The following is a 16,155-nucleotide window of genomic DNA, read 5'->3' on the forward strand; positions in this document are numbered from 1 at the left end:
CATGACTGCTCTTTAGAAGGCCAGATCCTGAAGATGAAACTCAAATACTTTGGCCACCTAATGAGAAGGAAGGACTCCCTGGAGAAGAGTCTAATGCTGGGAACAATAGATGGCAAAAGAAGAAGGGGACAGCAGAGAATGAGGTGGCTAGATGGAATCACTGAAGCAGTTGGTGTGAGCTTGAGTGGACTCCGGGGGATGGTGGAGGACAGGAAGGCCTGGAGGAATGTTTTCCATGGGGTCGTGATGGGTCGGACATGACTTCGTGACTAACAACAACAACAACACTTTATGAATGGGACACAAGCTTGGTGGGAACTTCCTGCTGGAAAGCAGAAAGGATGGAAATCACACCTTCAGTGCAAGCTACTCCAGGAAGTGGATTTCATGATCTGTGAACAGAGTCCTACCTCTGAAGTCAGTGGTGCTGATACTTTTGTCTTTGACGTTCATGGCTGTATAGATAGGCAAAGGATTCTGGCCCTGATTCACGGCCTGGCGTTGTTCTGAGAGTTTACAGTTATCTGGCTAATATCCAAATAAAGGTGCAAAGTTAAAGTTATGTATTAAAATGCAGTGGGGGGGAAAAACAGGACTCAACATTATTTTTGCAAGCAGATATTTATCACACATCCCTGTTGGTAAGTATGTTTTTGTCCAAAAAGTCAATGGTATGATCCAGACTATGGATGCAATCTTATGCAGGTTCAGACAGAAAATGTCCTAAAACTCTCAGCATTCCTTCAAGTCATATTTAGCCTAATCCTACTGAAATTAATATAACTTAAGATAGCATGCCTAACTTAGATTTCATAGGTTTCAGTGCATCTACAAAAAGTATGACTAAGTCTGAATACAGCTCAGTTTCTCCTGAACACCCAATATCAAGAAGTGAATTATGAAATCATATTGATTTTCCCAAACTATACAACACAATACTATTGACTGCACTATGTGTGCCCATATATAGCTATAAATAGGTTGAATTTTTTTTTAGGTTGAAATTTTTTATTTAAATAAAAGCATACTACAAAAACATTTGCACACTCCAGGCTAGAGTACCAGATCCCACCCACAACATGACTCTTCCCACTCTCCACTGCTCCTGGGTCTTTTGCCCTATGGCTTGGTTATTTATTTAAATTTTCTAAAACACTGGGAAAATGAAAATGTTTTGTCCTGGCACCAAAAAGAATAAAGTGTCTCCAGGGAGCGTATTCCATAACTGGGGTGCCACCACTGAGACGGGGGTAGCCATTCTCCTAATCTCCTTCAAAGAGGGCTCCCATATATAGCTATAAATAGGGATGGACATTTGCACACTCCAGACAAGAGTCAAACCAAAATATTACCAAAAGGAAGAAGACAGATCATGTAACCTAAGGCCCTTTTTTTCTCTGACTGGAAATCTTGCAGAGCTTCACAGGAATTCTTAACAGAAGAAGGGCCTACCTTTTCATGTAAGAAGGCCTCTTGAACAAGGGCCCAGAGATCTGTAAAAGATGAACTGTGTCCCTTTTCAGTCCTCTCAATAATCTCCTTATGATAATGTTTCAGTCGCTGAATGGAAATAATGTCCATTTTGCTCTTCAGCATCTGGCTTTTAATTACTTGGATGGACTCTTCCAAATTGTTTTGTGACCAGTTGGCATTTTTGTACAAGTCTGTCATTGTCCTAAGGAAAGAAATTAATAAAACAAATGTTCACAATATATTTATCCTTTCTATACGAATTACACGTGTTTTACAAAATGGTTCAGAATCAACTCTGCCAGCATAACCATATTTGTTGGGGCTACTAAATGCCACTTTTAAAAAAAATTCTCAACTTTCTTTTTAAAAAACATTCTCAACTCTCTTTTGCAGCATTTACAATTACCTTTTAGCAAATTTTTAGAAATGGCCTTTTATTTCTCCTGAAAAGGGAATATGGGGAAGTTTGCTGCTAATGGGTCTGAAAACCTCCTAAAACAGATTCATCACCATGGAGAGTTCCTACAAAGCTTAGAATTTTTAAAAAATGTAATGGATAAGGAAGCATGCTGACATAGGAGTCACCAGTCTTTCCTGGGACCAGAGAAGAATTAAATAATAAAAACTGGCCAATTTGTTTTTATTATTGAAAGAACATAATTGAAATTGGGTTTTGACCCTTTGGAACCATTTTTTCATGAATGAATTTGTAACTATTGCATCTAAAAAAACACTTGTTGAAAATGTTGGCAAATTAATTGCCAATATTAATATATTGTCCCTTGGAACTTGCCTCTCTTTTTAGGGGTGACAGATAGAAGCAATAAATCACCATGGCTGCAGCAGAATTTATAATCAGGATCCCCAACTTTCTACCTACAAGCCCACATCACAAGTGGGTACATCTCAAAGAACGCAAACCATGGAAAATCATACTGAAGTGCTTAGTTCCACTGCATTCAACTGATCTTGATTTTTTTCTGGATTGTACCAAATGCAGCTGGGTGTCTAATTAAATGCAACAATTCAGTCCTTACCATGTTGATCCAGAGGCTGTAGTTATGTATGAAATGCAGTTCAAAAGGTTCAATTTCTGGAGTGCTAAGAGGTGACCATACATCGCCGTCATGGCTCTCAGCCCACCTCCTGTTGCCATAACAGCTATCACCGGGACCTATACGAGCAATGACATGCCCCACAAATAGAGGTGAGCACTTCAGCAATCAAAACAGCCTTGGATTCCAAGAGAGAAATTTCAAATATCACAATATCACCCTTCAGTCATGTATGATTTTCTCTTTGATTTCATGGTTTCTATTAAAGCAAATCAATGTGTGTACTGATCACCACCACCACCCCATATTCTATCTCCAAGGGCTTAATTTTTAAAATGAGGGGCTCCTGAATCTATGTTTCCTTGAAAGATACCTGCCTGAGAAGCTGCAAGCAGTGTTTGCCTTAAACTGCTCTGAACTGGATAACATGCAAGGATAGAGTCAAGACAAGAATAAGTTGCTACTCATCTGGATCAACTGTTCATGTTAAGACTGGTCCTAGCCTTAATTGCCAATGTCTGCATGTGGGTTTGTTATAGTTATTCATTCACTGGCAAGAGACAGAAAGGCCTTTGTGAGCAATCAAAAGGGATTCCCTTGTCATATTTATTACTCTTTTGATTTGTTTCATGGTTCCAGGTCTCACCACAAATGAGCATCAAGTAATGCTGGAAAATGAACACTGGAAAATTGAAGTTGCATTTCTTCATACAATTAGCTGGAAGTAAGCCCTGCTGAATGCAACAGGACTTGTATCCAAGTTTAAATCTGCACAAGATTGTGCTGCAAAATTTGTTTGAATGTGGCTGATTATTAGATTTCAATCTTGGCTTTCCAACTTGCTTACGAAACAACAGTCAGTTAAGAAATAAATTTGTTTCCTCAGAGGGCAGAGGAAGCATGTATCATATACAGCATCTGTGCCTGCAACCTTAATAGATAACTTTGTTGTGACAACTGTGAAAAATAAAAGTCATTTTGCATTATCCCAATAATGTTAGACTGTACCGTAACAGTACATATCTCATTCCTCTCTGAAGCAGACCCTGGCTTTACTGAGGAGGTCAGTATATCAAGCACAAGGTGCACAATTCCTGTCAGTCCCAAAACTTTCTGGTCTACTTCCAGTACTTCATGTCCTAGGTTCTGCTGGTCCTCAAAACATATAGAAGTGAGAAGGTTCTCTGTAGCAGAACAAGACACTACCGTATTTGCGGATTTGCTTGGGCCCAAAATAAGATTTAAAGAAACAAGTTCTCAGGGATGTACACAATTTCAGGCAAAAAGTTTGAAGAAAGGCTGCATTGTTATTTTGAGACTCACTTATATGAAACCTCTAGTGAGCATGCTCACTACTAGGCTTAAGACTAATATAGATCTATAGTAATGGCTGTCAAACTTATGCAGACATTTAAGTCGGCAAATGTTTGGTTGTCCTGAAGATCATCATACTAACACACACCTCGTGCTCACACAGGTCTTCACTCAGATGAAAAAGCTTCTTCAAGGCATTGCTAACCACCCTCTTCCTTTTGTGCAGAAAATCCCGCTCATCATTACAAAGTTCATATCCCAGACGTAAGTCAAGATTTTGTGACCTGAAACAGAGACAGAGCCATTACATGGTCTGGCTGTGAGCAAGATGACAGAATATTCCCACAACTACTACAATTACACCAAGCACAATTAACAACTATGACTCTTCAGTTAAATTTGTAGCTGGAAAAACCAGAGCGACTAAGGACCCATAATCTTCACTGCTGTATTGTGACAATCACTTTTTCTTCCTAAACTCAAGACATAGACAGTGTCTAATAAGCAATGGATCTTCCAGGCGTTCTTTGCAAGGCTGGAATGTTTAAGAATCAATCCGTTAAATACTGATTTAGTTGTTTTTTTTTTTAAATGGAGAGATTCAGGCATGCTGGCACTCTGTGTTCACTCTGAGTTATTGGACCTTGGGAACATACCATACTTCCTGGAATCCATTTTTGTTCCAGAAGGCATGATTCAAATAGCTGCTCGGAATGAGCATCAGGCTTTGAAATGCTGCATAATTAGAAGCCAAATAGTATATTTAACTACAGTTCAGTTTAATTAAAGGGAGCATTTCCCTGTGGATAGGAGACGGGCAAACATGTATCTAATTGCCATGCCACCACTCAGTGGACTAAGCATCAAAGGTTCCTCTGAATCGGCCTATCCAACACCCTGCTGCAAAGAATGATCCACTGCTGAAGCACAAAGGCAGGTAGACTCAGTGCAGGCTGCATGTCTGTGAGGGGCCACGAACAAGACACCCTCCAGGGGCCCCTCTCTCAGTGGAGCTACTTTCTCACCACCACTGTCCACTGCTGCTCTTGCTCCTCATCCTCTCTCACATCATCACCACCACTGGCTTGCTTGCCAGGGGAGAGCCAGTGAGTAAGTTGGGGGAGGCATCCCCTACTCTCTTCCACCACTGCTGCTTGTGCCCCGGCAGACACCCACCAAGAAACGAGTTTCAGTGGCGGAGGGGAGGAGCAAGTCTAGGGGCTCCAGTCAGTGGGTCCATGCTGGGATACGGACCCTTGGTTAGTGCCTGACCATGCCCACCCTAATGATAGCCACGGAAGTATATGCACTTAAAAAGAAGCATTTATGAAAACCACAGACAGAAAGTATCAGTTTGCAAGGAAAAATTCCCCTTCTCTTGCAAACAAGAGATCCCTCTTCTAAAATGATTCCTGCTTCAACACATGTGAATCATCTCAAAGTACATATGCTTTTAACTTCAGAACTATTTTTATTGATATGCACATTTATACGGATTAAGTAACTGGTCAATTGACTGAAGCTCAAATAATTAGTTAAGTGCAGTCCCATGAATGTTAACCAGAGAAAAGATTAAACCTTAAGTTTTCCTGAATTTCTTTTTGACTACACACAAATATACAGCATGAACACCAAGCAAAGTTACCTGCAAAATAGCATGCTCTCATTTAGCCAATGGGCAAAATTTTACAATCATTTTTCAAGACTTCTATTTATTAATTAAACAAGTGTCCTTCCCTCAAAGTTGAGGGAAGCACTCAACAAAGCACTCAAAGTTGCAGTGTAAGGAAATAACTTAAAGAGAAAGATCATATCTTACCAGCCCGTTACCTGAAGGTGCAACTCCAAAGCCCCACCCTGTAAACAAACGATGCGTGTGTGAAGTCAATAAATTAGTTGCATAAACGTAAAGTGCAATTTAAGAATAGCTGACACATGGAGAAAGAGTTGACATATGACTGTATTTAATAATCCATGATAATTGGACACTTAACTCCCTGCACATATACATGGAAGGAAGCTGCAGTTGTCCAGGTGTTACCAATACTGCATGTTTCTTCATGCCTAAAAATACAGAGTTAATCATGGTTGACATGCAATGAACTGGCTGGGAATTTTGTTTGTGTTCTTTTACAGGTAGTTCCTTTTGAGCAAACATGTGGAGCAGACTTTGGATGGTGACCACTTTCCTATTTTTGAGGTCCAATACCAGTTGCAGAGTCTGACCATATTGCTGATCTTTCAGGAAACTGTTTTGGCAAGGGAGGCGGGGGAGCAAGTAAATTCACATTCCAGGTCATCTTAAGTTTGAAGGATCAAACTGTGGGATGTGAAATATTTTCATTTCTGAATTCCATTTTATAACGTTCCTGTCTCAATAGTGGTGTCAGACTGATAGAAAGATCAGGGGGAAAATAACATTTTTTGCTTGCCATTCAGGAACTTCTGAATGTCCTCAGCTCTTTCTTACTGGTCAGGATGATCCTTGTGATCCACTATGTCTTGAAGCCAAAGCAAAGTTTCCGCAACACAGCTGCCCAACTAGCAAGAGGAACCAGGAGACAGTCTGGGAAGGCATTCATGGATTTGTTTTGGTCAGCAGTGCAGTATGCTGGCCCCACTGAAGAGGCAAGGCACTGCCTGGCTGCAGCAAGTCTAAATGAGACCGGCTCTGGATTTTAAGAAACACAACTTGCTGTTCTTGGTTTCACACTTTTGCATGACAATCAAAGCAGAGACTTCCCACAGGGAAAGGAAAGCACTCTCCCCATCAGTGGAATTCATTCATCTTGCCTCTGGAAGAGGCACAGCCCATTTTTGGTTTCACAGATATGCAAAACTAGGAAGCCGTGCTTGTTTGTTTGTTTAATTTACATCCTACCTTTTTTCTTACACAGAACTCAAAGTGACTTATATTTTTCCTCTTCTTACTCTCAATCATATCCCCACAACAATGACCCTGCAGGGTAGATTGGGCTAAGAGTCTGTGACCAACCCAAGGTCATCCAGTTGGCTCCACAGCCAAGTGAGGACCTGAAGCTGCTTTATGCCACCAGAATAAGTGTGTTTCAGTGCAGAGGTGGATTCTGGTAGTCATGAAGCACCATTGGCTGAAAAGCACTGTTGCAGGGAAATGAAGTAGGCTTGCACCCAAGAAAATGGTGCTCAAGGTCCACCTCATAGTGGATCTGGGCAAGTCACAACCTCAGTTCTTTCATGGGTAAAATACAATAGCCTTCCTCACAGGGTTGCAGTGAGACTGAAAAAAAATCAAGGTCGCAAGCCCTAAAGATGCTTAAAAAGTTATATTTTGCTAGTAATTGTGTTAAATCAGAAAACACTGGGAGGACATACGATTTTGCCCCAAATTCATATGACAAAACAGCTTTCAATATTACAAAGTAGCAATAGATATAGAGATAGGCATTTTTCCTTCGCTACTGCCAATCTTTGGATACTTCAGAAGTCTGAAGAACATGGATTTCATTAGAAGATCTATTCATTTAGGTTACAACATTATTGAAATATCCGCCACCATCATTATATGACAATTATTGTGCCTCTTGCAGGTTGCATCATGCTGTTAAATATTTCAGACCTTTAGCCCAATTTAGGAAATGGGTCAGCATTTATATATAGTGCTGATAAAAGGCTGGAAAACTCTGCTATGCATCTATTGATTCCTTCAGAGTTTAATCAGAATAAGTATTACTACTGCTATTAAAGTTATGCTATGGAGATTATATCAATGTTTACCAGTGTTCAGAAAGAGAAGGCTAGCTAAATGAAGCAACACTTGCCTCCTCTACTTTTAGGTCTACTTTCATTTGCAGTCCCACTGGAAGCAGTTTCAGTGGCAGAACGAAAGGGTAGTCTGAATCATTCTCCTCCTTACTTGAAACACTCTGAAGAGGAAAGAAGACCATGAGACATTCACCAAAAACACACAGGACATCGAAGATACATTGAACAATGAAAATGTCTAATAAAGATTTATTTACAGATTCCATTTCAGTTTTATCCTGGCTTTCAGCCCATTATTTATTTATACTTGTATTTCGATGCTGCCCAATAGTCAAACTGCTCTAAGCAGCATATAACAAGACACTCTCTGAAGATGTTGAAAGGATGCAGCAGCAACCCTGGTAGTTGCACTGCAGCCTGAACACAGCTGAGCTACCATCTCTCTGAGAGATATTTCTAAATTGGTTCTCTTGGATTCTCCTTTGTTCTAGTCCGGACACTGGAACGAACTAGGGTCTATGGGCTGGCCATAACCTTCCAAACTCGGAAGTACAGGTATCCAGTCAAACACAGGAGGAAAGCAGAATCAGGATTGCCTCCACACTTCCCTTGTCCTCCAAAACATTTAGTTGGCCAATGTCGGTCTTTACCCTCTTTATGAGGCGGACAGACTAGGACAGCATCTGGATTTGGACCACTGCTGCCACCAGCCCCCACCCACCGCCTGTCCTGAAGACTGTTTTCTATCTTCAGGACTTCAGCTGGCCCAGAAAGAATCATGCCTGCTGAGAAGGCAAAGGCAGGCTTCTGAAGGTGGAATTCTTGGTTGTGACTTTGAAAGGCTTTTGTGCCTTTAAAAATTCGGTTGGCAACATCAAACTGCCTAGAATTTGATTTGGGCTGAATCATAACATATAGCTTTGCAATGAAGCACAGGTCTATTGCTAATTGCATTGCTCAGCTTCATGTCTTCATCTATCTTCCTAAGCTCTTACAGATTCTTGAATTGTCAACACAAAGCAGGTTATACTCTGCCTTCTGTGCTAACTGAAGACAAGTTTGCAAGTTGGACAAGTAGCAAGGACAGTAAGTACAGAATTTAAGATCAAAACTTTTTGGATTTTCACATATCATGAGTACAAGTAGAAGTGCAAGGGAGAGTTTCTGTGCATCAATGCAGGGAGTCTCAGGCCTGCTGTTACATGAACATATAACAGCTATTAAATCAGAACCAAAGGGAAACCTACAGAGACTCATTCACTGGTGTAAAGTAGGGGGAGGTTACAGACACTGTACAAGCCCAGATGACTGGACCAGATTGTTTTCATGGCTGGGATGTTTGCATAGCACATGAAGACTGGATGCTTTAGCAGATGGCTAAGCAGGAGTGGGAAATTGTTAGAACTCCATCAGCTGAAGGAGGTATCTAGAGTAGGAAAAGAGTAAAGATGTGGATCTAAGGAGCTAGGACAGTATGGGACTGTCCTTGATCCTCCTGTGCAGCCATTGAACCTGATGTGATTCAGAAGGAATGGAGTTTGGGAAAGGGAGAGGACACAAGTATATTTCTTTTATTTGTCTAATACAGCCTATGGCGCATGAAAACTGCCATTACCTGAAGCTTCACTTTTAATACTGGTTCCCAGCTCTTTATGCAATGAAAGCGGAACGAATCTAAATCAGGGGTGGTTATCCGTGTTCCTTCATAGGACTCTTGTACGGTAAGCACAACATTTTTCTTGGCTAAAAATAATAATACTTTGAATAGTTAAATTACATATTTATGCTCCTAAAGAAGTTGACTGGAAATATTATCTACTAAGGAAGCTTGATTTTCAATTAAGTAATGAACTTTAAAACAACCATCCTTCATTACCTCTGTTCAACAATGTTCTACAGAACCCTGATGGATACCTCTTTCTGATATAGTATACCTGCATTAACTACTGCTCCTTTGCATGTGGGGGTTTAGCAAACTGCATACTTATAAAAAAAATAATAATTTAAACACAGTTGGGTTAGGTCAAAAGCTTTGCTGAGGTCCAGGAATATTATATCTAAACCATAAACACTGCAGATGAGTAGGATCAACCCATATGATAAAATATATCAATTCTTAACATCTGCATGAAATTGCTAGGGGAAGTCATTGGAAGGTTTGGACTGAAGTGTCATCAGTATGCAGATGATACTCAGCTCTACCTCTCACTTCAAGGAAAGCTGAGGAATGCTTGAGCCAGAGTCTGGAGGCCGTTTTGGGATGACTGAGGTTGAAATACCAAACTTAATCCAGACAAGATGGAGGTACTGTGGGTAGGGAAACTAACCACTGTGGACGGAGGTTTACAACTGGTCTTAGATGCAAACCAGATAACTGGTTGCACTTGCCCTAAAATACCAACTTTTAGGGCAAGTCTATAAGTCTTTTGGGAATTTCCACCAAATAAGAAAGCCCAGGTGGCTACGGTGCTCAGGAGCATGTCTGGGGAAGACAGATCTTGCCTCCTTTCTCTATGCGCTCGTGCCATCCAAGCTGGACTATTGTGATATGCTCTGTGTGGTGGTGCCTGTGAAGATGGTCCATACATTTTAGCTGTTGCAAAATACAGCCATCTGAGTCTTTGTAGGAGCAAGGTGATCACATCATATAATGTCTGTACTACATAGCAGTTATCACTCTGTTTCTGAGCACAATTTAAAGTACTGCTTTCAACTTTTAAAACTTCAAATGGTTTCAGACATTACTTGAAGGACTGCCTCCACCCTAACCCTCCACCCTTATCCACCTGACCAGCAATAAAGGCCCTTCTCATTTGCTCACCTTTGTAAAGCATTAGGTAGAGAAGTACACGAGAGAGGGCCTTTTCCACAGTGGCCCCACAGCTCTGAAATAAGAAGCAATTAAGGGTCCACCCAGCCTCATCCTTGCAGCCTTTAAAGAAGAGTCTGAAGACTTTATTCTGGCCTTCCCCTTGTTATGCTTTATCAGATTGTGTACACCTGCAGTTCTGTTGTACGTTCTGCCTTATGTTGATACTTGTTGCTTTGTTGAACTTGTGCTGCTCTCATTATTGCATCATTTTTATTATTAATTTTATCATACAGATTTTCATAAAACAGTAGAGTTGGATCTGATGACCCTCTGGCTGTTTCCAACACCCTACTCAGTGTGGGAATCTCAGTTAAACCATCTCTCTCTGATGGCTGTCCAGTTGCATCTTGAATGCCTCTAGTGTGGGAGAGCCCACAACCTCCCTAGATAATTGGTTCCATTTTCAAACAGATCTAACAGTCAGGAAAAATTTTCCTGATATCTGGCTGGAATCTGGCTTCCTGTAATTTGAGCCTGTTAATTTTGTGTCCTGTACTCTGGGATGATCAAGAAGAGATCCTGCTCTTCTTCTTTGTAACAACCCTTCAAGTACTTGTAAACTCATATTCAGCTTGTGATCTACAACAATTCCAAGAACTTTCTCATTTGCAGTACTGTTGAGCCAAGTATTCCCCATCTTGAAACACTGCATTTGGTTTCTTTTTCCTAGGTACAGATCTTGGCATTTGTCCCTACATAATTTCATTCTGTTGTTTTCAAGCCCAGTGTTTCAACCTATCAAGACAACCTTGAATTTTCTTTCTCTTTTCCGGGATATTAGCAATCCCATCCAATTTTGCATCATCTGCAAATCTGATATTCATTCCCTGCACTTTCTCATCCAAATCATTAATAAAAATGTTGACGAGCACTGGGCCCAAGACTAAACCCTGTGATACCCCACTTGTTACCTCTTCCCATTTTGAGAAGGTGCTATTGATGAGCACTATTTGAATTCAAGTCTGTAGCCAGCTGTGGATGCACCTCATCATTGTTCATTTTAGCCCACTTTTTGCTAGCTTGATAATCAGGATATGAGGATTTTAATGTTATGTGCTGCCTTAGGAGCACACCTGCCCTGAATAGCAACCTGTAAATAGTTAAATTAAATAAGTTGTTCTATCTTGTTAATTTTTGCTAATTAAGGAAATTGAGTTGGAAATCAAGTTGTTTAAAAGTCAAATATCCAAAATCCAACAAATGTACACATCATCATTCATTATTTGAAAATGAAACTTCAACTATCACACTAAAAATGTTTGCCTTAACACTTCAGTGCTTTAGACTTGCTAGCACTGAATGCCAATTAGCAGGTACAGTCAAATATCAAATAGCACAACACAGATGTTACAAACTATTCCATACTGAAATCAAATATTATTGGAAATCAAATACAAATGTCAAGTCAATCTAGTGTTTGCCACATAATGCTAATGTACCAGGCAAGTAAAAGTGGCATAATCTTTTCACAGGTTGTGTCTAATACTCCCCTTCAAATGCCTCAGACTGTGATTTTTTGTGTACCCAAGGACTAAGTGTGGCGGGAGTGGAGCAAGTGGAAGGGAGACGCACCATTTGCAGAGCAGAACAGGCCATGGAAAAATAAAGCATCTCTTTCCTGCCTTCTAGTTCTCCTTCATAATCATTCCCAGTGCATTTGCACTGACTCAGTAAACATGGGTTCTGAAGCCTATGTTCATCAAGGCAATGCATACTCCACCTTTTAGGCAACTATTTGAATATTAAGGTAATAGTTGGCAGGTATTTGACATCAAACTCTTTAGAGGAGACTGTCAAGGAGAACATACATTTCAGCATTATTTTAGCATTGTTTCTGCCAGTACCTCCTCCCTCTTCCTCTGGGAAAAAAGTATAAATTAGGGTATTACCTTCTTTAAAAAAACCTAGCTAATAAATCAACAGAAGTTTAACTTATTAATTCTGCATTAGTTTGCACAGTATTAAATTTGAAGAGAAAAGCATACTTGTTTTTATATTGTACATCTATGTGTCACAGCAGGTACCATTTTTAAAAGGCGCTCTTTCTGCATAATCTTTTTACAGCTGAAATAGACTGAATGTCCTATGGACATTTCCTTTACAATATGGTATATCAATTTCAGCTGGACCTACTTCCAAGTAAACATGCATACAATTGAATGGTTAATTAACTAAAAGAGCAGTGATTAGCAGCACATTTTAAAAAGTTAATTACTTTTAATATAAATATTTCTCTGTTTTTATAACCACTTCTCTTCTAAGATGGTGCCTGATAGCTGCAGTACTTATAAATTATATAGAAAATAATTAACTTGTCCTACCCAATCAATTGTCTTTAGTAAATTAACCAGTTAGATTAATTCAACTTTTAATCAAAGGTCATAACCATCATAAATGTTAAGCAGTTAAAAAATAGGATAGTAAAAATTTAGCTGCCTGAATGTTAAAGGGAAAGACTGACCTTTCAAAAGCTGCTCATTATCTTCTTTTTTCACCTTTACATCCAAGATACAAAGTTCACGAGCCTATGAAAACAAAATGTACAATAATGCAGGCCACTGCAATTGAACACAAGTACTGGGCCAGTTTGCTTAATTAAGCCATAGCAGATTATTATGTGGGCAACCATTCTGAATTCACCTATCCTGCCCACACTTTGTTGTGCCATCCTAACCCAGTGAGGTGCGGAATGACCCCTTGCATAATCCAGAGCCTGTTTTAGGGTTCTGAGTGGATTTGTTAATTCTCATAAACTGACCCCTGCTGGGTTCAGATGACATAAACCACAGAGATGGCTTCAATATACAAGAGACACCTAGCAGCCACTGGCACATGTCACAACCCTCTGTGGATTATATAAACTACAGGGACCAAAGAAATTCCCGGTAATCTGATTCTCACAATCAGAAACTAAGATGGTTATTTAACAGCATCCTTTCTTTCTTTCTTTCTTTCTTTCTTTCTTTCTTTCTTTCTTTCTTTCTTTGCCTCACACTACATAGAATCCCAGACTGTTGTCTTGTTTATAGAGAAACATCCACATGATAGAATATAGAATAAGAATTAAGATAATCTTACAAAATACAAAGGCATCTTACCACTAAGACACCATTGGAAACAAGTTTCTCAGGAGGATCAGGGCTAAAAAACAAAGAAAAAAAGGTGGGAGGGGGAGACTGCACGTGATAAAGTGGTTGGCATTTTATAAATAAGTGCTTGGAAGTGACTGATCAAGAACAATCATTTCTGTAAGTTATTCTTTATATTTTTAACATTATTCCATCACCCAGGAATCAAAATGTGCACTGGCTAAGAATGCTGTTCTATAAACCTGTTTATTTATACGTGTATTTACAGGCCGCCTATAACTGCCAAGGCCTTCCTGGGTGGCTTACAATACATAACAAGTAATTAAGCCAGATAATTAGGATCACTGTGGGTGGTTTACCCCCTCCTTCCCCTTTGGTATCCCACAAGTAACCCACAAGGGCTGACTTGACTTCCCCTTGCTGTTGTGCTTGCAAGCTCTTTTTTGCTCAGCACAGCTCTTTTGCTGCTTTAATCTTTTGTTTGTGAAGATTACAAAAGCGTCCAGCACTACTCTGGAGCAGTTATCAGCAGCTGGCAAACAAATTTCCTTTTTTTTTTTTTTTTTTTGGTGCACTGTATGTGCATAAATATTTTTGGAACTTTTAAAGCTACATTTGCACAGTTGTAGAGGTTTGCAGTTGCATGAATTCAGAAACAGGGAGCCTTGGCAGGCCAACACCTGGGGGGGATATGCTGCAGGTACCCTCTGTGCAGTTTACAAGCACCTGACACATGGCCTGCATATCAGTCAGTAGTGAATCTGGATGCCAGCCCCATTCCCTGCTTAATCTATTGAGTTTATCTCAGCTGAGGCCTGGAGATCTGTCAATGCTCTATGAAAAAAGCTCTACACGGCCTGCACAAATGCAATATGTGATGGCCACCACACAGCTTTCCCCATTTTGATCAGTTATCATAAGTTATTTATGAAAGGATCTGAGAATAGCAGTAAAGAAATATTGTTGATTATAACCAGCATAATGTACAATGCTTTATTGCCCAAACAAAGCTACCCATATTAGGCTCCAGGTGCTGAAAAAGCAGAAGGATGTGTTAGAAAGGATTAACAGAAATATAGAAATCCTGTTACCTACTAGGAAAGAAAAGAAAAAGAAGAATTCCCAAGAGTATGCCCCCACTCAAAAAATGATTTCTTTTCTTACCAGCTTGCATCCAACAAAACACCTACCTTTCTGCCAACTTGAATTCCACTTCCAAAGATTCATAAGGACGGTCTTCATTCTGATAATTTAAAAACTATTTACTAAATGGTCATCTCTCCACTCCTTGTAGAAATGTAAGGGAATAAGGTCATCACTGACAAATATATTTCACTGTGCTGCCAGCCCTTCAGTCCTGGCACAGCCTAAGCCAACAGTGCTGCTGCAGCTGGCCAGCGCAAGTGCCAACGCTTCCAGCCTGAGCTGCAGGCCTCTGGCACCCTGCTTCTGGCAGAAGCATTTGCAACTCTTCTGAGCAGTCACAACAAGCAGAATATGGTTCACGTGTGTCTGGGTTTTGCTGCAGCTCAGCTAGCTGTTAGTAGGAAACTAGTTTGGTACAAGGAGCTTCAAGTAGATTTCCCAACATTGTTTCTGAATACAGGTAGTCCCTCAGTTAAGAACGAGTTCCGTTCCTGAGAACGTCCTTAAGTCAAATTCATATGTAAGTCAATTAGATCACATGAGTAAGCCAAATTTTTATCTTAGTATATGTAAATCTATATTAGCTTTCTTTGCATATAAAGCACTTACGAAACACTTCCATATTCACAAAAACATCTGAAATGCAATACAGCATTGTAATGATGATAATACAGTAATAAAGTAACTAGAGGTACTGAAGAGAGGGAACGTGTGTGTGAGTGCACAGTATTGTAAAAAACAAATAAGAAAAACAGTTCTTAAAACAGTTTAAAACTTTCTTACAGTAACATTAAGCCCAACATTAACTGATGTTGACAGAGATCAACCTGGTGCTGGACAGTCAGGGTTTGATTGTGCTGCTGGAGACAGGTGGGGTGGGGTTACCACTGGAGACATTTTCTTAAAATAGGCCTCAAGGATTGTTTGTACATCCATTTTCTTTTTCTCATCATAAATGGCCTTGCTGCAGCCGAGGGCCCCAGTAACTGCATGGTAAACTTTTGTGAATCTCTCCATGTTAGGATCCTGCTCCTCAGACTCTGGCATCCCTACTTCAAGGGTCTGGTTACAAGGGCAAAAGCTAGAATAAAATCAAAGGGGAACGGTGCGCCCTACATCCTCCCTGAAACACAATGGCTTGGGAATGCTCAAGCCAATGCCATGGAACAAGAAGTTGTGAATAATGTATTTCTAGGGATCTATGTGGCCACTAAGCTAGTCCAAAATACTTAGCAGATAGGGAGGAAGAGAAAAGTCAGCCATCTCTACCTACCATCCACAAGACAAGGGGAAAGAGAATATGAGGCATGTACATGTAGCAGGAAGTCAGTCTATGGAAGAGCTGAGGGCTTCTTTGTACAAGGTATGTATTGTGCACTGTGCACTCACAACTATTTGTGGAACTTTCCACAATATTCTCCTCCAGGGCCTTTGCCATGTTTTCCAGCCATTTTCAATGGGT

General features: G+C 40.1%; 1 protein-coding gene across 1 annotated transcript in view; it reads right to left on the reverse strand.

Annotated features, from left to right (window-relative positions):
* LOC123026292 (cytosolic phospholipase A2 beta-like) overlaps window positions 1-16,155 on the reverse strand; it is a 46,578-nt gene that overhangs the window by 11,161 nt on the left and 19,262 nt on the right. The window contains exons 5-14 of the mRNA XM_044435729.1: window positions 14,738-14,790; window positions 13,557-13,599; window positions 12,920-12,983; window positions 9,193-9,329; window positions 7,643-7,729; window positions 5,662-5,699; window positions 3,991-4,126; window positions 2,511-2,647; window positions 1,453-1,675; window positions 411-528 (exon numbers count right to left, since the gene is read on the reverse strand). Of these exons, the coding sequence (XP_044291664.1) occupies window positions 411-528; window positions 1,453-1,675; window positions 2,511-2,647; window positions 3,991-4,126; window positions 5,662-5,699; window positions 7,643-7,729; window positions 9,193-9,329; window positions 12,920-12,983; window positions 13,557-13,599; window positions 14,738-14,790 (1,036 nt within the window). The remainder of the gene's footprint in view (window positions 1-410; window positions 529-1,452; window positions 1,676-2,510; window positions 2,648-3,990; window positions 4,127-5,661; window positions 5,700-7,642; window positions 7,730-9,192; window positions 9,330-12,919; window positions 12,984-13,556; window positions 13,600-14,737; window positions 14,791-16,155) is intronic.

This window comes from Varanus komodoensis, unplaced genomic scaffold (genome assembly GCF_004798865.1).
Source record: "Varanus komodoensis strain SLA01 unplaced genomic scaffold, ASM479886v1 scaffold3, whole genome shotgun sequence".
Classification (NCBI taxonomy): Eukaryota; Metazoa; Chordata; class Lepidosauria; order Squamata; family Varanidae; genus Varanus; species Varanus komodoensis.